Source organism: Eutrema salsugineum, unplaced genomic scaffold (genome assembly GCF_000478725.1).
Source record: "Eutrema salsugineum unplaced genomic scaffold, Eutsalg1_0 scaffold_11, whole genome shotgun sequence".
In the NCBI taxonomy this organism is placed as follows: Eukaryota; Viridiplantae; Streptophyta; class Magnoliopsida; order Brassicales; family Brassicaceae; genus Eutrema; species Eutrema salsugineum.
Window position 1 is genome coordinate 8,876,469 of NW_006256901.1, and position 21,844 is coordinate 8,898,312.

The window sequence follows — 21,844 nt, forward strand, 5'->3', positions numbered from 1 at the left end:
TTTGATATTTTTTATATATAAATTTTATTATAAATGATAAAACTAATTATTTTAGAAAATGAAATTTTTTAAAAACAATCATAACAAATATATAATAAAAATACAAAAGGGTCCCTGTGATCATAACAAGTACATAACAAAAATACAAAATACATAATAATCGAAGATGAACGTGATCTTGATGCTCCGATTGAAGTTGGAATAGAAGCTTCACCTCCAGAGGTTCAATTGGCAGAGGATGATAATATTCGATTCAAAGAGTTTCTTGCTCGATTTAGAGAAATCAAAGATAAAGAAGCTCATTTTTCACTTCGAACTGCATTAATTGATCATCTGTGGGAAAAATATACTAATGATGATAATTAAATTAAATTATATTATCTTCTTAAGTTCTTATTGTTTTTATTATGTTGTGTAATGTAATATATTTATTTATAAAAATTTCTTAAATTAAAATAACAATTTTCATTTTATTGAAAATAAATCACTAAAATAAAGTTATTGGATTCAATCATAAATTTGACATATAAAAGGGTATATCTGCAAATAATTTATAAATTTAGTGGAAAGAGAGTATACTTAGAATATTCTTTATAGAGTAAAAAATGGAGTAGGGTTGGAGATAAACCAACTCCATTATGGAGTTACTCTATTTATATAGTAAAAAACGGAGTAATGAGTTGGAGATGCTCTAATAGTAGTGGCTGTCTGATCAACCCTATATATTAGATGATAAAAGAGAAATATGTGGTGTGGCAGCACAGTTTGTAACCGTAAAAAAGCATTACCATGTTTCCTGGATTTTTGGACAATTTTCTCCTGTTGTAATTTCCAAGCTTTAAGGGCAATACATTCAGCATGGATTAAATCAAAAGGACACAAGATATTATCAGCTGGCCAAATATGTTTATCAAAAACAGTTTCTGAACTAGAGAAAAAGTGGATTTTTTTCATATGGATCCTGGTTGATGACAGAGGCTTTTGTAGCTCTGATATCGGCCTGGTCGATTTCTTTGATACATTTCTTTAATAAATTTATTTGCTTTGTTTAGTTCTCTCATATTCATTTTAGATCTGACAAATAAATTCGTAGTTTTTTTCCAATCGATCTGAAAAGATAAATGATTCGTTTCAGTTGAGCCATTTTAACAAAGCAGATCACACAAAAGCCTAGTAATTGGTAGCTTTAAAAATGGATGGTGACAACAGTTCTTCCTTGCTTCTATCTTTAATTGTTATTCATGATTTTGAATAGCAAACTGATGCAGAAGCAAGTGACCAAGACAAGGCAGCAACACAAGGAGAAGTGAAGCAGAATGGACTGGCTGTTATTATCTTCTTTCTAGCTCATCAAAACATCCAAAAACGTGGGCTTCAAGTTCTTTAGGCCTTATTTTCGTGGCCTATTGTCCAAGGAGAGTTCCAGAGACAAGAGAATAAATTTGAGAGGCCAACTGAAGCATATGAAGAGTCATTGTCGTCGATAGTCAATTCTGCATTTATTTTAGTCAAATTTTCTAGTTTTTATGCATGAATAAATATCTTTTGAGATTTCCAAGTAGTTTAAATTCAATGTATCTTCTTATGCATGTCTCTAAGTTGTATCCTCTATATAATGAGGCTTATTATCATGAATAAAATCAAACTTTTGAGAATTCAGAATTTAGAATATCTTTGTGACCTCTTGGTGATCTTTTGATCATTTTCCTTTATCCTTTGGTTTTGGGAGAGCCACTGGTGGTGGATTTAGAGCGTCTTTATCATCTGGCGGTGGCAACTTTATCCAGTTGTGGTGTTAGCTCGAATGGGGTTTTTTTTTATCAACTCATGTGCTTTGGTTTTACGAGTTGTGATCTATCCCGTATCTTCCTATCTATCCGGTTACTTTTTTCAAGGCTTGTTCTAGTTTTGTTCTACACTGTTCCTAGGAACCTCCGCAGCCCAAAGCAAGCATGAATTTGGTGCCAAAGCTGTCCTGTTTCAGTCTCTTCCTTTCTTTACTCTGTTTGCATCCACTACACGCATCACAAACCACGATTACTGTAGAAGACGACCTAAAATACTTGTAGGCAGATGTGTCGAAAACTAACTAATCTGTTTGGAATAACGATAAAGAAGAGTTTTTTAGACCTGAGAAATCACTGTTACTAAAAAGAGATTGTTCTGGTTGGATTCACTATGCTAATCTGAGCCAGGAATGGAAACAAAGGTAATATCCTTGCAAAGTCTTGCTGGCTTAAAGAGTCCAGATGCTTTTAAATATTCAAGCTACTATTTGAGAAATCTATTATGTAATGGGAGAATTTTTTCTCCACCTAAGCTTTCCACATCAGCAAAACTACAATTTTAACATTAAAGCATATTTAAAATATACATTTAATACATGTCTATTTATATTTATTTATTAGTATATTTTGTTTCAATCTTTTTTGCTTTCTTTGCTTTATGATATTTCTCTAGATATTTGTGGGATTCAAATATTTGTGGGATGCATACGCACGGGTTTTGTTTCACATAATGTTTTAAAAAATATGTTTGTGTTGATATATATATACGTAGTTAATATAACAATATGGTAATTTGTTTGATTGTTTGATCTTAGTTTTTAAAAAACAAAATCTTTATCAAACAAATAACTTTTTTTAGGATTGGAAGTAGGGTAAGTAGGAAATTATTCTACTATTCTAGAAATCATAAACATAATATTAGTAAAAAGAACATAGATAAAAACCCTTTTTGGGTTGAATTGCTTGGAAACATATAATTACCTCTGATTTTTAATGTTTTCATATTTATGACATGCACAATTACCATGATTTTGCAAGAACCACCACATACTTCATGTTTCACAATGAAACGCAGCTATGATAATATCATAGTTTACCCATAAAAACCGCAAAATCTTTGAATGAAGAGAACGCTACATCTTTACATTCTTTCATAGAACAAGCTTCGAAAAAAATGTTCATGATGAGGATAAGCCAGAAGAAAAACTATCAAGTTGGTATAAAAAATATTAAAAGATTTTAAACGAATACCAAAAGGTTAGAAATGTTTTTTATTTATTTTTATTAGGAATGTGGAAAGCTTTAATTTTAATGTAACTTAATAGTTATGAACATAAATACATATGAGATAAACATTAAAAAGAAAAGTTATGTTGAAATTAGTGGTATTAATTAGTTTTGGACATTTCATTTTAAAATTTATGATTTAATAATTATTTGTTTATTTTGTAAGAGACTTGTCTCTGAGATGACAAACAAATTTCTAAATATGTTCGAATCAAATAAAACAATTTTTAGAGTATGAAAAATGATGAATTTTTGTATTAAAAATATAAAAAATTTATAATATACTATGAAACAATTGCTTTGAAATAATTTGAATAAAAAATATCAAAAATCTTAATGGCTAATGATCACAACACATGTCTTAATCCATATATTATCTAATAATATTTTTTGACCAATACAAACCTGACATATGGCAATATTCTCTATTCAAAGAAAATTGAGGCGTTGAAAAAATACAACACCAAATTTGCCACATTAGATTCAACAAGTGATAAAAATACCCATTGCACTCTTTCAACAGTTAGAAAAATGTTTTCATAAAACATCACAAATTAATAGTTGGCATAAAAATGAAAAGCAAAGGAATTTTTTTTTTTTTTTTTTTGCATAAAGGAACACGTGACTCTTCATTTCTTGGGAAAGTTACAGCAAAGAGAGAAGAACAATTGCATGTGAACCAACTTCTCTCTCTTCTCTCTCTTCTCTCTCTATATATGATATAAGAAAACAAATGGCCCGTGAACCAAGACTTAAACTTCACATAAATCCAATGGAAGCTACAGAAAACCAAGCTGTCTCCTTAGTCTTTTGAACCATATGACGAATACAATACTTACCAAAAATTTATATATAATAATAATACTTAATAATATATTTAGAAGAAAAACTACATAAGACAAATAATTGGTATTGTACTATCACTCGTCCTTTTTCTCAAGCACTAGAGAAGACAGACAGAGAGAGAGAAAGAGAGAGAACAAAGCTTCATCAATGGAGAAGGAAGGGTGTGAGATCGAAGCTTTAGATATTGATTACAACATCTTTGTACGGAAGATTAATGCTAATCCTTTCGGAATCTTTACACGGAAACCGGTGCCGGAAGCTGACCAGCCGGTTAAGACAGAAGAAGAGCCATGGAAGCTTGAGCATGGAACCTGCAACAAAGTCAAGCATGTACTAAAAGGAGTGACTTGCAAGGCCAAACCATGGGAGATTCTTGCCATTGTTGGTCCTAGTGGTGCAGGGAAGTCTTCTTTGCTTGAAATTCTAGCTGCTAGAGTCATCCCTCAAACCGGATCAGTTCTTGTCAACCAGAGACCAATTGATAGAGCCAATTTCAAGAAAATCTCTGGTTATGTCACTCAGAAGGACACTCTGTTTCCTTTGCTTACTGTGGAGGAAACCCTTTTGTTTAGTGCCAAGCTGCGTTTAAAGCTCCCTACAGACGAACTGAGATCACGGGTTAAGTCATTGGTGCGTGAGCTTGGGCTCGAAGCTGTTGCTATGGCTCGTGTTGGCGATGATAGCGTTAGAGGGATATCGGGTGGAGAGAGACGCCGTGTCTCCATAGGAGTTGAAGTTATTCACGATCCTAAAGTTCTGATTCTTGATGAGCCAACCTCTGGTCTTGATAGTACTTCGGCTCTGCAGATCGTAGACATGCTCAAGCTCATGGCTGAAACACGGGGACGGACCATAATTCTGAGTATCCACCAACCGGGTTTTCGTATAGTCAAACTGTTCAATTCTGTTCTTTTGTTAGCCAATGGCTCTACCTTGAAGCAGGGCTCGATGGATCAGCTTGGCGTGTACTTAAGGTCAAATGGTTTGCAGCCTCCTTTCCACGTAAACATCGTTGAATTCGCCATAGAGTCAATCGAAGCCATCACAAAACACCAACGGCTACAGCAAAGCAGAACAGTAGCTCACGTCCTAACATCACAAACAACATTACAAGAGAAGAGATTAGAGGATAGTCAAGGGGAGAGCAGAAGTGGCAAATTCACACTACAACAGCTGTTTCAACAATCAAGGGTTGCAGATGTAGGAACGATGAACATAGGGACGGAATTCACCAGGGATTTCGCAAATTCGAGACTAGGAGAAACTATTATACTCACTCATAGGTTCTCCAAGAACATTTTCAGGACCAAGGAGCTGTTTGCGTGCAGGACGGTTCAGATGTTAGGTTCAGGAATTGTTCTAGGTCTGATTTTCCATAATCTTAAAGACGATTTGAAAGGTGCACGCGAAAGAGTCGGTCTCTTTGCATTCATACTGACCTTCCTGCTAACTTCAACAATAGAGGCACTCCCAATATTTCTGCAAGAAAGAGAGATTCTGATGAAGGAGACCTCAAGTGGAAGCTACAGAGTGTCCTCATATGCCGTCGCTAATGGACTTGTTTACTTGCCATTTCTGCTCATCCTAGCTGTTCTATTCTCAATACCAGTGTACTGGCTGGTGGGATTGAACCCTAATTTCATGGCATTTCTGCACTTTTTGCTCCTAATTTGGTTGATCCTCTACACAGCCAACTCAGTTGTTGTGTGCTTTAGTGCACTGGTTCCAAATTTCATCGTTGGAAACTCGGTGATTTCTGGTGTAATGGGTTCCTTCTTTCTGTTCTCTGGCTACTTCATATCGAAGCATGAGATCCCTGCTTACTGGATTTTCATGCACTACATCTCTTTGTTCAAGTACCCATTTGAAGGATTTCTGATAAACGAGTTCTCCAAGTCAAGCAAGTGTTTGGAGTATGGACTCGGAAAATGCTTGATGACTGAGGAGGATCTACTAAGAGAAGAAAGGTATGGAGAGGAAAACAGATGGAGAAACGTTGTGATTATGCTATGTTTTATCTTACTCTACAGGTTTATTTCCTACGTGATTCTGAGATGCAGATGTTCACAAAGGAGTTTCAAAACCACTCTTGTTTGATAGATATGGAAACAATAAGTCTTTTCCTGCAAATCTTCGAGTTACAAGTTTGTTCAAATACTTGTTATTTACAGCAACCGAAGATAAGAAAGAAAAGTGTTGTGTATGCAAAATGATTTTTCCATTGCTTCTAATAAACTACCTGTTTCTATATCTCTAAGTTTTCAACCAAAAACAAAAGAGAATATCCAGCAAAGGGACTTACATGGAATAGTCCCAAATAAGACTAGATTAATAATCTCTTTTCTCAGACGAGAGTGATCCTGTTTCGGCATGATCTTGCTCCTGACTCATCTCTGCTCTTAGAATATCAAGAAGCGAGTGAATCTGTTTCTTTTGAGGATGTCTTTTATCTTTAACCTTGAAAACATGAGCATGTCCTTGTATCTCTATCCAACTACAACCTGGCTGCTTTTTGACTCCCTCTTTCGTCATCAACTTCCGAACATTCATCACATCACTCCATTGTCCGCGCTCAGCATACATGTTAGAGAGAAGAACATATGGTCCTGAATTTGATGCCTCTACTTCTAGAAGTTTCTCTGCAGCGTATATACCTAACGTTATGTTTTTATGAACTTTACAAGCAGCAAGCAAAGAACCCCATATAACAGAATCTGGTTGCATTGGCATCTCCTCAATCATGCTCTTTGCTTCGTCGAGAAGACCAGCTCTACCAAGCAAATCAACCATGCAGGTATAGTGATCCCTGAGAAGAGTCACACCAAAATCTCTGGTCATGGAAGAAAAGTAATGCTTCCCTTCGTCTACTAATCCAGCATGTCCGCACGCAGAAAGAACACCAATCATGGTAATGTGATCTGGTTGTTCTCCAGAATCAAGCATTTTTCTGAACAACTCAAGAGCCTCATTTCCATAACCATTTTGTGCAAATCCAATAATCATCGCGTTCCAGGAGACGCAATCTCTTTCCATCATCTTCCTAAATACAAGATAACCCTCTTCTACACAGCCACATTTTACATACATATCTATCAATGAATTGCCAACAAATATATCAGCTTCCTCACCAGATTGAAACTTAAACCCATGCTTCAACACATGCACGTGAGCCTGCATCCCAAGATGTAACTCTGCGAGATCTGCACATGCCTTGAGGATATTTGCAAAGGTATAGTGGGTTGGGCATACTGATTCCCTCTTTAAGAGACAAAAGAGACTAAGTGCTTCTTCGTTTTCCCCGTTTTGCGTATAGCCAGAGATAAGTGCATTCCATGAAACAATATTCCTCTCCGTCATCTTGGTGAACATTAGTCTAGCCGCCTTAGTGCTTGCAGCCATCGCGTACCCACTGATCATTGAGGTTTCTGCGATTACATTTCTGATAGGCATGCTATCAAATATGAACCTGGCTTCTTTTATCATGCCGCACTTTGCATACATATCCACAAAAGCATTGCTTAGAATTATGTCGTTCCTTAACTTATCGTTTTTAGCAACACGGCCGTGAACCTCTTGACCAGCTTTAATATCCGACAAGCTCGCACATGCACTAATCACACTTGCTAGTGTAATCTCATCTGGCTCAACACTAGCTCTTAACATCACATGGAAAACCTTGAGAGCTTCCGCTGCAGGACCATTTTGCTCGTAGCATGTAATCAAACTATTCCAAGTTACAACATTTCGATCACCCATCTCATCAAAAACCTGCTGAGCATCATTTACATTTCCGCATTTGGAATACATATCAACAAGAGCAGAACCTATATGAACATCTGACAAACGAGGCGATTTCGCAACCAAAGAATGTATCTGTATGCCTCTATTCATGTCGTTTAAACTCGAACAAGCGCTGAGACCACTAGCGAAAGTATATTCATTGAGCACAAAGCCTTCTTTATGCATCAGAGCAAAATAATTCAAAGCCTCTTCACACCTATCATGCTGTGCAAATCCCGAAACCATCGAGTTCCATGTACACTGATCCCGTTCAGGCATTGACATAAACAGAGAATCAGCTTCATCTAAAAGGCCTAACTTGGCCAAAGCCGTCACAAGAGAGTTCCAAGTGTAAACATTTCGGTCGGGCATTTTGTCGAACACTTTGCGTCCATCCTCGAGTGACCCACATTTTGCATAGGCATCGATGAGACGATTCTGTATATAGACTTCGTTGAAGAAAGGGGATTTGATGATAGAAGCATGGACACTACGGACATCATTCGGTGACAACTTGGACTTGATGCATGAATCCAGAAGCTTTGAGAATGGTGAAGAAGAATCCGTGAAAGAGAGATCACCAGCGATTTTGAGAAATGATTTTCTTGCCATTCCATTATTGTTGAATGAAATTCTCAAAATGAAGATGAATTTGGATTCCTCGAGAAATCAAGGCTACACATCTTTATGTGCGGGATTCGAGTATACAGAGAATTCTCAGAACAAAGGCGAATTTTTTATATCATATGCTCAACCGTACCGAATCGAACCGGAGCTAACCGGACCGAACTGAAGATCCGATTTGGCATTATCAATGGCATAAGAAACCAGATGGACATAAACCGATTGAAATTTGAGTCGGTTAACTGGCATAAACCATCCCCTATGGAGCAGGTTAGTCCATTATGGACAAGGTTCTACAACCGGTTAACCTGCGCAGACAACGAACCAATATGCGGACACAACGATAGCATTAACAAACCAATGTTCCTTTTGTAACGTCTAATCAATTTCTGTCAGATTATGTTATTAAATCGTGACTACAGAAACAGAATATAGAACATTCGTAAAATAAAGAATTTACATACAAATATATGCGCCACATACTAAGAAATATAAAATACAAGAAATGAATTTGACAGTGGTTTTCATAAACAAGTCTTACTCAGTAATAAAATCATTAGATCTATTTATTTTCCTTCTTTATTTCCATCTTGATTTTATGCACCTTCTAGCATAGATAGTATCTCTTGGCTGAAAATCAAGTTTGCACAAACAAAACCCAACATTTCTAGCAACAGTTCTGAAATGTTGATAAACTAACACCAATTCAAAGAATTTATGGGCTCTGTGCTATAATTAATTTTCTTCAACAAATTATTCACTAAATATCTATAATTCGAAAACTAAACCTCGTTTTGTGGTATTTGTGGTTGGTTCACTAAATATTTATGATTCACTAAATAATTTGGCTCACGGTTGTTGTGGTCAAGAAACGTTGAAAAGAATGGGGTTGCAAAAGTTGCTTGGTCTGCGGGTTGCTTACCAAATAAAAAGGTGGTTTGGAATTAAAGAGATTTGAAGTGTGGAACTCGGTCTTATGCTTGCGTTTCATCTGGCTTCTCTTCTCGAATAGTGATTTCTTGTGGGTCGCATGGCATAAGCTCCACCACTGCCATGCTAGTTCTGAACTTTGGGGTCTTGAAGAAGCTCAAAATGACTCTTGGAATTGAAAAACGCTTTTGCGTCTTCGTCCTTTATAGCAGCAAAATTCATCAGATGCTCGATTGGAAATGGTCTTTCAGCAAGTTTTTGGAGAGATTCTTGGACCCCTCTTGGATCCCTCATTAATGTTCTGGGTGATGATGGACTGAGAAGCTTGAGAATCCCTTTACACGCAAAAGTATCTGATGCTTGTGATCACTCGAGATGGCTGATTGCCTCACCAATATCTGATCAGGCTCTGGAACTCCATACCTTTCTTACCACCATTAAGCTGCCCCTACTGTCGTCTCTGGCTGACTCCTACAAATGGTTTGTTGGGGGAGTAGGGTGTAATGGCTACTCTTCTTCGAAGACCTGGGATTGCCTCAGGCCCCAAGACTCGATTAAAGCTTGGAACTCTTTGGTTTGATTTAAAGGTTTTACTCTGAAGCATGCTTTCCATATGTGGATTTTCCAGTTTGATAGATTGCCCACTAGATCGAGACTCCTCTCATAGGGAATGCAGGTGTCTCCTCTTTGTTGTCTATGCTCTGCTGACCCTGAAACTCAAGACCACCATCCTCTTTGTTTTCTATGCTCTGCTGACCCTGAAACTCGAGACCACCTCCTGTTATTTTGTAGTTTTAGCAAGGTTATTTGGCAGTCGGTTATGGCTAGACTTTGTTCTCAGCCTCCCTCCTTTCTTTCTTGGATTGATTTGAATGCTTGGGCTGCTTCGAGCTCTTATGAAATTCCTACCCTTCGTCAGAAGCTTGTTGTTCAGGCAACCATCTATAGCATCTGGAAACAGAGAAACAATCTGCTGCACAACCAGACCACCATCCCGCCACTCATCATCTTCAGGGACATTGACCGGCTGATTATCAACACAATCAACGCTAGACGGCACCGTAGACAGTTTAGTAAGCTCATGGCAGTGTTTTCACTGAGTTTTTTCTTTCATTCTCAAAGCTTAACCTTTTGTTTCCTTATCTTATATTTATATTTTGTCAAGGAACCAAAAATGTATAGGTAACCATGTATGCATAATTCTTCATTTTATAATGATATTTGCAATATAGCAAAAAAAATAAATCTTGTTTGCTAAATATAAATTTGAAGGTCCTAAAATATAAAGAAAGACTAACTAAAAATGTTGCATCTTGTGCATTTGCATAGTCAGCGTGGGAGCTTGATTTCTCACATCTGACTCGGTCTATGAAGCCTAGCAAAAATATAATTTAATTAAATTATAAATAAATATTTGGAATTGGGCCAGATTAATAATTGGTCCAAATGCAGGATTCAGCCCATCAAGCTATTCCTGGACCTGTTAAATGTCACCTTGCATGTGCGATCTGGCCAGCTCCAAACTCCGAGATATATGGTCAAAGTCAAAGATATTACACTAACAGCTCGGGGTTGTTGCAGAGATCACAGAGATGGTGCAACACGAAGTGGCTTGAGATATGCAGTGGCAGTTCAAATCTCGAAAAGAAGTATCCAAAGAGCTCGAGTCACACGAAATCAACAACTTTTCCTTTCGAAAAAACCCTAGGAAAACAGTTATCTTTTCGCACTCATTCTCTTCGAGAAATCCGGTATTCATCTTCGATTGAATTAATACAAATCTAATTTCTTCAATACATTTTTATACTATTCCAAAACAAATCTGGCCCATCGTTATAAATCTCCAGTCCAAAAACTATACACAAATTTCTGAGTGTAAAATTTAGCAACCACAGTCAGAACTGCATTAAGCCAACACTGCTTCTATATGATTTTGTTGTTCTATTGGTATGATTCGTACAAAGCCTTATTCCTTCAATTTCTTCAAGCAAGGTATCTTTCGAGTGATTTCACGATAAACCCAAGTGAAACCCCCATATCATGGGGTAGGATGACAATCGTCGGTTGATAATTGAAATTTCTGCCAGAAATCCGAACTCATCGAAAACAAACACTCTACTAAGAGACACATCACAGTTTCACCGAATTGTCACTAAGATAAGCAAAGAACTAAAAGCGGTTTTACTTACAAAGAAATTGTCATAAGCCAATTTTTTACTGAACAAGGTGTTAACATTATAGGATAAAAAAAACAATAACCCAAATAATAGTATGAGATAAGATAAACATATCAGACATGGACGGGGATCTCACAAAAGAAGAAAAGAAAACCCGACTGAAATCCAAGATCTATCTACCGATTAAAGGGATATCATCGTCTCCAATAGAAATTTATTTGACTACCCTAATCGACAAACAAAAGCCAAAAAAGAATTACAACGGTGCTAGAAGTGGCACTGGCTGGAGGAAAAACAATGGTAGAGACGAGAACTATTATGTTTAGAATCGGTTTCTACTAGTTAACCGTTCACACTGCAAAATTGTCTTTTATAGTTTAAAACTCTTTACAAACCATGTTACATGTCATGGTTTTTTTTTTTTTTTTAACATCTGATCTTATTTGCATTATATTGTGTAAGGATAAAGCATGTGTTTGATAGCCAAATAGGAGGAATATTTTGGCTATTATATAGAGATATTTATGACTTTTATATATCACTTACCAGTCAATATCATTTTTAATATATTTTATTATATGTTTATGTACAAAATTTTACTTGAAAATAAAATGATATATTTTAACGAGTTAAACAAAACAAATTAAAACTCTAAGAGTATTTAGGTCAAACCGCAAAACCCACAGTCATAAACCAGAGCACTAGGGTAGGTATAATTAAAAAAGGGAAAACTACCTATTTTCTCAAGAACAATTAAATATTAATTAGGTTATAATCTGATTTATTTCTGTGTTTTTAAGTGGTTAAGCGAATTTTGATAAATAGTAAACCGAGTTAAATTATGGTCTAGGTGGTTTTTAATTTCGATTTATCATTTCATGATAGATACTGTATATGTTTCGAACTTTCGATTTGGGAGAACATACGTTTTTAACTTTCAAATTAAGAAGATTTAAGACGAGGTCGAAAATTTGGATAGATCTGTTACTATATGATAGTTCTAAGGGGGAAATTGATCGTTTTTCATTAAAAAATTTAAACTATTGATTGGCACACCGGCTCACCAAAACTAGCAAAATATTTTAGCCCGATGTATAATAGGTTAAGTAGAGCGGGTATACCCGCATTAACACCCTTATGTCCACCTGTAGAAGAAAAGAAGAGCGAGTCAAGGGAGTTCCAAATTTGGTTAGACATGCATCCATAAATAGATAAGTTGCCTAGTTTCATGCACTAAGCTTAACCATAAAATCAGATCCATCACATGTCATTACATCTCAGAAACAAAAACAAGAGATGACTGAGGAAAGCCCAGAAGAAGATCATGAATCTCCTGGTGTAGCAGAAACAAACCCAGGAAGCCCTTCTTCAAAGAACAATAACAACAACAACAACAAAGAACAAGACCGGTTCCTTCCAATTGCTAATGTCGGAAGAATCATGAAAAAGGTTCTTCCGGGTAACGGTAAGATCTCGAAAGATGCGAAAGAAACTGTACAAGAATGTGTATCGGAGTTCATCAGTTTTGTAACTGGTGAAGCTTCTGATAAGTGTCAAAGAGAGAAGAGGAAAACCATCAATGGAGATGACATCATTTGGGCCATTACAACTCTCGGTTTCGAAGACTATGTGGCTCCATTAAAGGTTTATCTCTGCAAATACCGAGAGACCGAAGGAGAGAAAGTCAATAGCCCAAAACAAAGACAACAACAACAACAACCGCAACAACAGCTACAACAGAATCATTTTCAGTTTCAAGAACAAGACCATAACAGCAACATTTCATGTACTAGTTACATCTCTCATCATCATCCTTCTCCATTCTTGCCAGCGGATCATCAACCTTTTCCCAATCTACCTTTCTCTCCTAAATCATTGCAGAAACAGTTCCCGCAGCAGCATGAAAACATTGATTCCATTGGACAGTGGTCAGTGTGAGACCTTGTTTGAATTTTTCCTTTTTGTTTTTATATATTATATGTTTTGTTTCCCTTGTGAGTACATCTTGATGCTTATATTGTTGCTATATAGATACATTAGATACGTACATCTTGATATTTTCAGTATACCCATGTTATGAGATTTGTGTAACAAGAATACTTCTTGATATATTATCGGTTTACATTAAACTGAATTACACTTACACGAGTTATGTAGCAAGTCAGATAACACATAGCTATCTTGACTTGTCAGTGCATTTATAAATAACTTTCTTGGTTATTTAGATCATTGTTAAAATGGTCATCAGATCTATATATTTACTATTTAGTGATTACTCTGTAATAAATCTGTTAATTAGTAAGCTACCAATTCATACAATCTATCAAACACGATCGGATATGCTAGTTCCAACTCCTAATAAACAAATCGAAGCTGGGACCAAAGAATTTATCAATCAAACATACTACTTTTAACAGATGATGTACAACAGTAGAATTTAATTCCATCTTGGATAGTCTTACAATTTTGAACCTTTATTTCACGAAGAAAGTAACTTTTGTTGCCAGTGGATATTTTGGATTAGAATACTTAACCTCTTACCGTTTGAAAGCTACCAAAATGTTCATACTTATAGGTTCCACAAAAGTTGCAGAGAATAGCATATTCATGCATACAGTTCCTCACTCGTTTACTCATATAAAAGATGATTGCTTCAATTATTGATGACCTCAAATTGTTCCTCACTCATAGTATCTTATCACTAAATTAGATGTTATATTCATTTGGAATACGACATGCGATTATATTGTAAGAAGTATAACCTTAAGGGTTGCTGCCATGAAGCAACCCAACATTAATATTTTACATATAAATTATAGGAGAGAGCAGCAAGGAACTATGAATCTGATTGGACACAGAAGCAACCCACTTCTATTTTTTTTTCTTTTTACATAAAAACAAGTGAAAGCAGCTACTATGAATCTGATTGGATATGAAGCAACCCAATTATAAATTTTTACACATAAATAAGATAAACCAAGAGTTGTTCATCTTTGGAATCAAACTTAGTCATCTTTGTAGACTAAAGTCGGATATTCTGGACTCCACATGTTGTTTTCCACATACTCCATAAGTTCCTCCTGCGGAAGACACAAATCAAAGCATTCAAAATACAAAACGAAGTCATAGAATGACAAATGAAACGGAGCTAGTAATTATTTTATTTTATTTTATCTACGGGAGAAATCAGGCAAATACTATTTTGTTCCTGAATCTGGATTACCGGATTAAGTTTTTGGAGTTCTCGAGCGTCCATTTCCCTATACCCACCAGCCAAATCTTCCTCAACCGCTTCCTTAATCACCGCAGCCGCTATTCTTTTTGTTATGTCTCGTATCCTGCAATTTCAATTCCACACCAAATATAACTTCTCTATCGAACCTTTCCTTCTTATGCAACTCGCAGAATGTTCTTCTATTGTGTTACCTTGATATTGGAGGGTATATAATCCCCTTTAGCACTTCTTCCTCGCTCATGTATGCTGCTAGGCTGCAAACGTGTAGCAGATCACAGTGTCATGATCCCATATCGAGAAAACATGGGACATGTTTGATTTCATGGTCTCCTTAAATCCGAGTTTTACACCGCCTAGTATATGAAACCTCAATTGAAGGCCTACTTTGCGGGACTACCATTTGGAGAGAACATGTTGAATTACTGTGGTTGCTGGCACGTGGGTAGGGATGTATTATCTATAGTCCGTGACATCAGCCAACTATGTGATTGATTTAAAACTAGTTGAGTTTGGTCCGTAGTTATATATATTATGTCACCCACTTCAGCTCTAGATGAAATTAAAATTCAGGAAAGATAAATGCAGTAGGTAAAGAAAAGAGCTTACCACTCAGCTGCGGCCTGGAGCATCCCGTCAGAGACGATGGGAGTACCAGATAGAAGAATACCAAGTCCAATACTACATAAAAATTTACAGGATAAGAATATAAATGTTTTTTTCATGACCAGGGAGTATAAATGTTATAAATTTACAGGGAGTATGCAATTATTTCTGACGATAAATAAGCGGAACTAACCCGGGAAATAGGTACATGTTGTTTCCCTGGTTGCAATGGCCTACATTACCATTCCCTGCCACAAGAAGAGGTACTAATATATCAAACAAAAGCCTTAGAGTAATCAAGTATCTAGAACGGTTAATTTAAAACATAACTGAAGTTGGAAGAGTAATTAGGATTTTCTTCTCATATAAAAATGCTTATAACAAATAATGTGGTGGTCCTCATACATACCAAGATCCACATTCTTGAATGGGCTTCCACTCGCAAAAATGATATTGTCGCCTAATATAGAAAATGCCTCTTGAGCCGTGCATTCAGCTGTAAGTTTAAGCACAAGTAACTACTATACATCAGTTCCAAAAAGAATTACAAATAACCGCAAATCACATTTTAGGACAAACGAAGGGGACAAATTACCATTTTTTGTGGGGTTAGACATTGCAAAAATAGCTGGTCTGGTCGAGGTTGAACCTTTCATGGCTTCTAAAACCTTAAACACATCCATATGTTAATCTCATGGAAGCAAGAGGAACCACAGTCTTATTAAGAGTTATGTGCTATGCTAGATTTTATTTGCTAGCTCATCTAACTAGTAGTTACCATAGAAATTAGATAATGAAAGACGATGGTCACTGAAGAAATTATCATAATAAACCACATAGCTTAGATCACCGATTCTGTAGCAAAGCACTAGATTTATACATTTTCCTGTATTTTTAGGCTTTTGGCAACTTTGTTTACCTCTTTGGAGAATAACCCTCCAACTGCAGATAAACCCAGCAGCACATCAGGTTTAACTTCTCGAACCTAGCCAGATGAAACATAAAACTGTTAGTTTCTTGGCAGTATTAAGCAGGAATTTCTGTGAGGTTGAATTTCTATCAACCACCAAATTCACTGCCAAATTAAATTTAGTATTTGGATAAAAAAGAATCACAAACCACTTCAACAAGAGATGCGCCTTCTTTTAGACCTTGACGATCCATTTCTTTAGTCTTTCTAGCAAATGGCAGAGCCTCTGGGTCAATATCTTCTCGTCCTTCGGTAATAAGACCCTGAGTTAAGGGCAACAAAAGAGTAAACAAATTAAGATCCTCAAGCTATTGCACAAAAAACAAACCATATGATGAAGTGATTTGGCTAGTAAAAGAAAACCAGGGAAAACCTCTTATGAGCTCCCTATTCTGAAAACATCTACGCTATAATGGAATAACATACCTGAGCATCAACCACCCAAAATTGACTTTGTGCACTATCAAACGCAGTTTCAGTATTTCCCAACATCCGTGCCATTGTCTTTCTTGCAGCATTTAAAACACCAATTCCCGCGCTAACAATTCAAAGATTTTAATAAGGAAGCTCAGTTTTCTGATATAACCATTGTTATCCATCACATCAACTTAGACTAATGCGGTGATTCAACTGAAAGTTTCCATCAGTTAAACAATACGTCCAGCACCATTTTCTACCTATAAAAATCTTACCTTCCAGCGCCAGCAACAACTATCTTCATCTTTGGAAAATCAAGCATCGGCCGCCCCTGTGCTCTAACTGCTCCAAGAAGACCAGCTATCGCAACCCCTGCTGTCCCCTAAGCCGAATCATGAAATGTAATGATTTATTAACTGAAAACCAAGATTTCGTATCACTGTTTATATTTTCAGTTCCCTTCCTATTGACTCCTTAAGGCATCTGGTCATACAGAAAAAGTTAACTACTGAATGATATAAGATGCTGGTTTGGTCACATGCATACGATAGTTTGAACATAGCAGCGAGAAATTATTTCGAACATAGTAAGCATTATTTCGAACATAGTAAGCCCCCTTGTCTTACTATACAAACAAATAATGGCAGTTCAACTTCACAAGAATCAAACTAAGGTTGGAGACTCATTACCTGGACATCATCATTAAACATTCGATAGCTGTTTCTGTACCTCTGCAGTAATTTGAAAGCCCACTTGCTCTGGAAATCCTCAAACTGTGGGTAGAAAAAAAAAAAAAGGTTTCATAATAAGAAAAATTTGATATACCAGAGATCTATGAAGCATCATTTACCTGCACAATAACTTGTGGCCAGCGGGTAAACACTGCCTCCATAAATTCATCGATTACTTCTATATATTCCTCATTCTCTAAACGATGTTGCTGCAGACCCAAGTCTGTCAACAAAGAAAAACACAGAAAGAAAGATAACATGACAGATAATAACTATTCTCGTACCTATCTTAACTATTGGAAATCCATAAACCATCAAAGAGAAAAGAAATATAACAGACTCCTACACAATACTACAAGCCTTCAACATTTTAATATATATGTATGCATACACTAATATAAAATTCTCGTTCGCTACCTTCTTATGTAAAGAGATATAAAATCAATATGCTTCACCATACTAAAACGTCAAACATCAGCATACAAATATCATATGTGGAAAGAAGAAAAGCGTCATTATCCTATCATAGTCATCTAATAATTGACTTTAATAGAGGTAAGAGGTGCAAATTAATCTTACACAAGGGGTTCTTGAGTAGTTTTTCATTGTTTGTTCCAACATCAATCATGACAGGAAGTACCTAACAAGCATGTTCCAACAAGTATTGTATCACGTCATCACTGAAAAAAGTGGGGAGGCAGAAAAAGAAAGAAAATAGAGGATGCTTCAAGTACCCGTTGAGGATTTATTCCAGCTGCGGCGACATATAAATCAAGCTTCCCTACAGAAATTCCAATTCCATGAATCCCTAGATCTCCAAGACCCAAAATCCGGCTTCCATCGGTAACAACAATCATATCAACCTAAATGTATCATCAAAGCGTTACATAAGAAAACTAACGGTCACTAAAAGATTTATCAGTTTCTTGGTACAATAAGGAAAATAAGATACAGAGGGTAGTATGGGTTTGGATAAGCCAGCGAGACATAATTGAGTTATCTTAAGAACAGTATCAGATATATGAAAGACCTGTTCAGCTGGCCAGTTGTAAACCATGGACATCATTTCACCACGATCTTCAGCGCTAAAATACATTCCCCGTGGTCTCCTAAACAACCCACTGTAGTTCTGGCAGACAAGACCAACCGTAGGCGTGTAAACAATTGGCGCATATTCCTCAATATTGGCAATCAAAACCTAAAACATATTTGAAAAAACAATGTAAAAAGCCTCTTCATAGAACCGTATCAAAGCGATGTAAGCAAATCTTGAACAGAATTTAGCAGCAAATGGAAGCAAGTTGTAGACATTTTCTTAACTCCGGAAAAATTTCCCAAGCAGGGTCAAAAACAAGAGAGGAAATGAGTTGAACCTTATAGTACATAGTCTCATTTCGGTCATGCAAACGATTAAGAATTCGCCACTTAGCCAGAGCATTGGGATCAGAAGGTCCATCTCTTGCTTGCTCCTCCAGCCTCTTCAAGTCAGTCACTATTTCAGAAACAAAAAATTGATTATATCTGATTTGTAAACGACACTTATATTATATGTTCATCAAGAAACTTGATTAACTTACTGAAACGCTGAATTTGCTGCTCAGAATCCATAACATTAGGTGGAAGAAGTCCCCTAAGATCAAGACGGTCTCTCTCCGTCATCGTAAACGCAGTCCCCTAACAGAGAGTTCGATTTTGATTCCATTATAAAGCTCAGATCAGATCCAGATTCTAAACTACGAGCTCAATTTATACCTTGTTGAACCAAGGGTCATGGAGTATATCAAGGCTTCGTTTATGGACGATGGTGGGACGGTGGCCTTCCGTCGTGGTGAAAGATCTGGCGGATGAATAAAGTATTCTCCGGTGGAGCATACGGCTTAGAGAAGAAGTTAGCCGGAGCTTGTTTCCTATGCCCATCGCTTTCGGAGTTTCCGGCGAAAAATTGTACCGATCTGGCTACACACAGTGCTTTACGACTCCTCCGTATGAGTGAATGTGTCGGATGATGATTATCAATCTTGCTGATGATTATCAATCAGTGTCTCATTTTCAGTCTTTTTCTTTTCTCTGTATTTTTTTTTATATTCCAAGATTCTCATTTCTTTTTTTTCTTTTCTTTTCTCAATTTTTTTTTTTTGCCTTTTTCAAATTGGAACTCAGAACAAAAGATAAACATTTTTATCCCTGTTATTTCCCATCTATAAAACTATTTAATATATCCATGGTTGATTTAAAAATTAGGTTCAAAAGTTTTCTTATTTTGAATTAAGTGATATTTTTAAACAAGTTTTCTTAATTTCTTTTAAATGTTACATGATTATAGTATATTGTGTTTTTTGCATAATCAAAATATTAATTGAATCGTTATAAATATTTATACTATTATTTGTGAAGTCAAAATTCTGATATATCATCACCATGGCGATTGTCATACGTGTCATTAATTAAAAAATGATATGTCATTTTAGTTAGTTTTAATAAGTCGATCATTAATCTTACGTGTAAATACCTATACCATGGTTTTTTCCTCAATTATGGGCCAACGATTTTGTTAATGGGTCACCGATCTTGAAGTTCGTCCTAGCCACCGATGTAGAAGTCGGTACTAACCTAAACTCTAGCGTATCCATTGTGCTATATACACTCATTTCAGTTTTCATATTTTCTTACATCTGTCTACTAAGTTAAGCATTTTTTTAGAAAAAATTTGTTCACCTCTTTTTTCTTAAAACTATCATAGCATTTTTTTAAAAGAAAAAACGTACACTTTTTTTTAGAAAAAAATGATCATAGCATTTTTTAAAAATCTTCCATCACTTTAAAAAAAATCTCTACTATTATTTATGCATATTCGTAATGACAATGACCTACTATTTTTTTTGTATAATTGATACTTCGCTGGTTCTGTAATTCATCTCTTGCCTTACAATGGAATCGTCAGGTAAATATAAATTTATGCTTTTATTTTTCGCGCTTTCAATGTTTTTTGAGATTCTAGAAGTTTTTCTATTGTAAATCCATTGCCTAATAGTTATTTGATTCAAACTTTTTATGAATTATATCGTTTGTTTAGTTGGTTGTTCTTCCACACTAACCTTTTAAGTTGTTTTGTTCCGATCGGGATTCTTCTATGCCAACCAGTTATATATCTATGTTTTTTCTCTACCGTGTTCTATATTACTATGCATCACAACTATCATATTTTTTAACCTCTGTTTTACTCTCTATACGATTGGTCATCGAGATATCATATTTGTGTTCTTTGTTTTGCTTTGTAATTTTAGATATAATATTCGTTGCTTCCATATTAGATATTCGTGTTCCTCTTTCGTAAGTTTGTTCTATGGATATATTTGAGTTATTGTTCATAAATATATATTGACTTGAGCTTCTTTATTGTTTTCCTTGAACCTAGAGTTCATCCCGCAAACTATTAGTGAATGGTTCGAACTTTTGCAATCATATCTTCAAATGGATCTAACAGGTAATTGCAAATAAACCATTAGCACTTTTTTTTGGGTCAACAAATCATTAGAACTCCTAATTTGTTTAATTGATATTCCTAAACTCTCTAATTTATTATTTTATTCTTCTTAGAAGGATCAAAACTATAGAAATGAGTTTTTTTTGTGTATAATTCATATTTTAGTTTAGGTTTGTATTAATTTTTCTGGTAACATATTTGTGAATGGATATTATTTATTGTTTGATTGTTGTTTAATCCTCATTGGGTTCTAGTATATGTGTTTTTTATATTGTTGTTTTCTTATATTTTTATTTCTAAATATAATTTTATGGTTTATTTCTGTGGTAGCTTGTGTGCACATGAATCTTTAAGCTAAAAAGAGTAATCAGTTCAGATTAGTTTTCGTTTCATATTTTACTAAAGATATATAACATGAAGAAAACAAAGTCTATTGATTTACAATTTTCTAATTGTTTTTTGCCCAAAGGCAATTATGTTGTTTCTGGAAAAAATATTTTATAGTTTTATTTTTTACCCAACACATTATTTTATCAAAAAACATTAAATTACTCTCAAGACTAAACCTATCATGCATTAAAGCAATATCTTTGTTGGTAAGATGATGAACATGAATGTGATATCTCATAACTTCAAAGAGCATAGGAAAAACATGTGACAACGAGACTAGATTCGGTGTGACTAGAATCTTTACACATGTCAAGTTCTTGTGTTGATATACAACAATCCTATTGAGAAGAGAGTGCAAACCAATTGCAGTTGGCACCATCCAATTGGTGTTAAAATATTTTATGGTTAATCCATGGCCCCCTTCTTAGTTTCATTGTTTGTTCCCCTGGTAAGAGATAAAACCACCTGAAGGAAGGAGAGTCACCAATACAGATGAAGAAGAATGTTCATCATCCTTGTAATTTGTTTCAGCTTGTTGGAACTACAATTTTAGTGTTTTAGGCTTCATCGGAGTTTCGAATAA

The 21,844-nt window shown here is 35.6% G+C and overlaps 4 protein-coding genes and 1 pseudogene across 4 annotated transcripts; 3 read left to right on the top strand and 2 right to left on the bottom strand.

The window, feature by feature from the left end:
- Positions 1–4,027: 4,027 nt before the first annotated feature.
- LOC18026065 (ABC transporter G family member 5) lies at positions 4,028–6,170 on the top strand. Its single transcript, XM_006409618.2, has one exon. It carries the CDS (start codon positions 4,068–4,070, stop codon positions 6,015–6,017), a length of 1,950 nt encoding a protein of 649 aa, XP_006409681.1. The 5' UTR covers positions 4,028–4,067; the 3' UTR covers positions 6,018–6,170.
- Positions 6,171–6,240: 70 nt separating this feature from the next.
- LOC18026066 (pentatricopeptide repeat-containing protein At2g13600) lies at positions 6,241–8,368 on the bottom strand. Its single transcript, XM_006409619.2, has one exon. The coding sequence runs from the start codon at positions 8,310–8,312 to the stop codon at positions 6,249–6,251; it is 2,064 nt and encodes a 687-aa protein (XP_006409682.1). The 5' UTR covers positions 8,313–8,368; the 3' UTR covers positions 6,241–6,248.
- Positions 8,369–9,867: 1,499 nt separating this feature from the next.
- On the top strand, positions 9,868–10,870 carry LOC112089834 (annotated as a pseudogene).
- Positions 10,871–12,727: 1,857 nt separating this feature from the next.
- LOC18026067 (nuclear transcription factor Y subunit B-7) lies at positions 12,728–13,369 on the top strand. The gene has a single exon (XM_006409620.2). The coding sequence runs from the start codon at positions 12,728–12,730 to the stop codon at positions 13,367–13,369; it is 642 nt and encodes a 213-aa protein (XP_006409683.1).
- An 805-nt stretch (positions 13,370–14,174) lies between these two features.
- On the bottom strand, positions 14,175–19,436 carry LOC18026068 (NAD-dependent malic enzyme 1, mitochondrial). Its single transcript, XM_006409621.2, has 19 exons — positions 19,140–19,436; positions 18,965–19,061; positions 18,761–18,879; positions 18,418–18,585; positions 18,122–18,250; positions 17,967–18,027; positions 17,507–17,610; positions 17,346–17,429; positions 16,932–17,038; positions 16,666–16,777; positions 16,389–16,502; positions 16,189–16,254; positions 15,865–15,937; positions 15,679–15,765; positions 15,463–15,517; positions 15,273–15,344; positions 14,858–14,920; positions 14,655–14,769; positions 14,175–14,511 (listed from the first exon to the last, which is right to left on the bottom strand). The coding sequence occupies exons 1-19, from the start codon at positions 19,302–19,304 to the stop codon at positions 14,437–14,439; spliced, it is 1,866 nt and encodes a 621-aa protein (XP_006409684.1). The 5' UTR covers positions 19,305–19,436; the 3' UTR covers positions 14,175–14,436.
- Between the last annotated feature and the right edge of the window lie 2,408 nt (positions 19,437–21,844).

What these genes read in the sequence shown, in the direction of transcription:
- LOC18026066 (XM_006409619.2), bottom strand. Translation starts at nt 8,312, where the DNA reads ATGGCAAGAAAATCATTTCTCAAAATCGCTGGTGATCTCTCTTTCACG.
- LOC18026067 (XM_006409620.2), top strand. Translation starts at nt 12,728, where the DNA reads ATGACTGAGGAAAGCCCAGAAGAAGATCATGAATCTCCTGGTGTAGCA.
- LOC18026065 (XM_006409618.2), top strand. Translation starts at nt 4,068, where the DNA reads ATGGAGAAGGAAGGGTGTGAGATCGAAGCTTTAGATATTGATTACAAC.
- LOC18026068 (XM_006409621.2), bottom strand. Translation starts at nt 19,304, where the DNA reads ATGGGCATAGGAAACAAGCTCCGGCTAACTTCTTCTCTAAGCCGTATG. An exon ending in GCAGCAAATTCAGCGTTTCA is followed by an intron (nt 18,880 to 18,964) that starts GTAAGTTAATCA and finishes TTTCTGAAATAG; the next exon opens with TGACTGACTTGAAGAGGCTG. An exon ending in GAGGGTTATTCTCCAAAGAG is followed by an intron (nt 15,938 to 16,188) that starts GTAAACAAAGTT and finishes GATGTGTTTAAG; the next exon opens with GTTTTAGAAGCCATGAAAGG.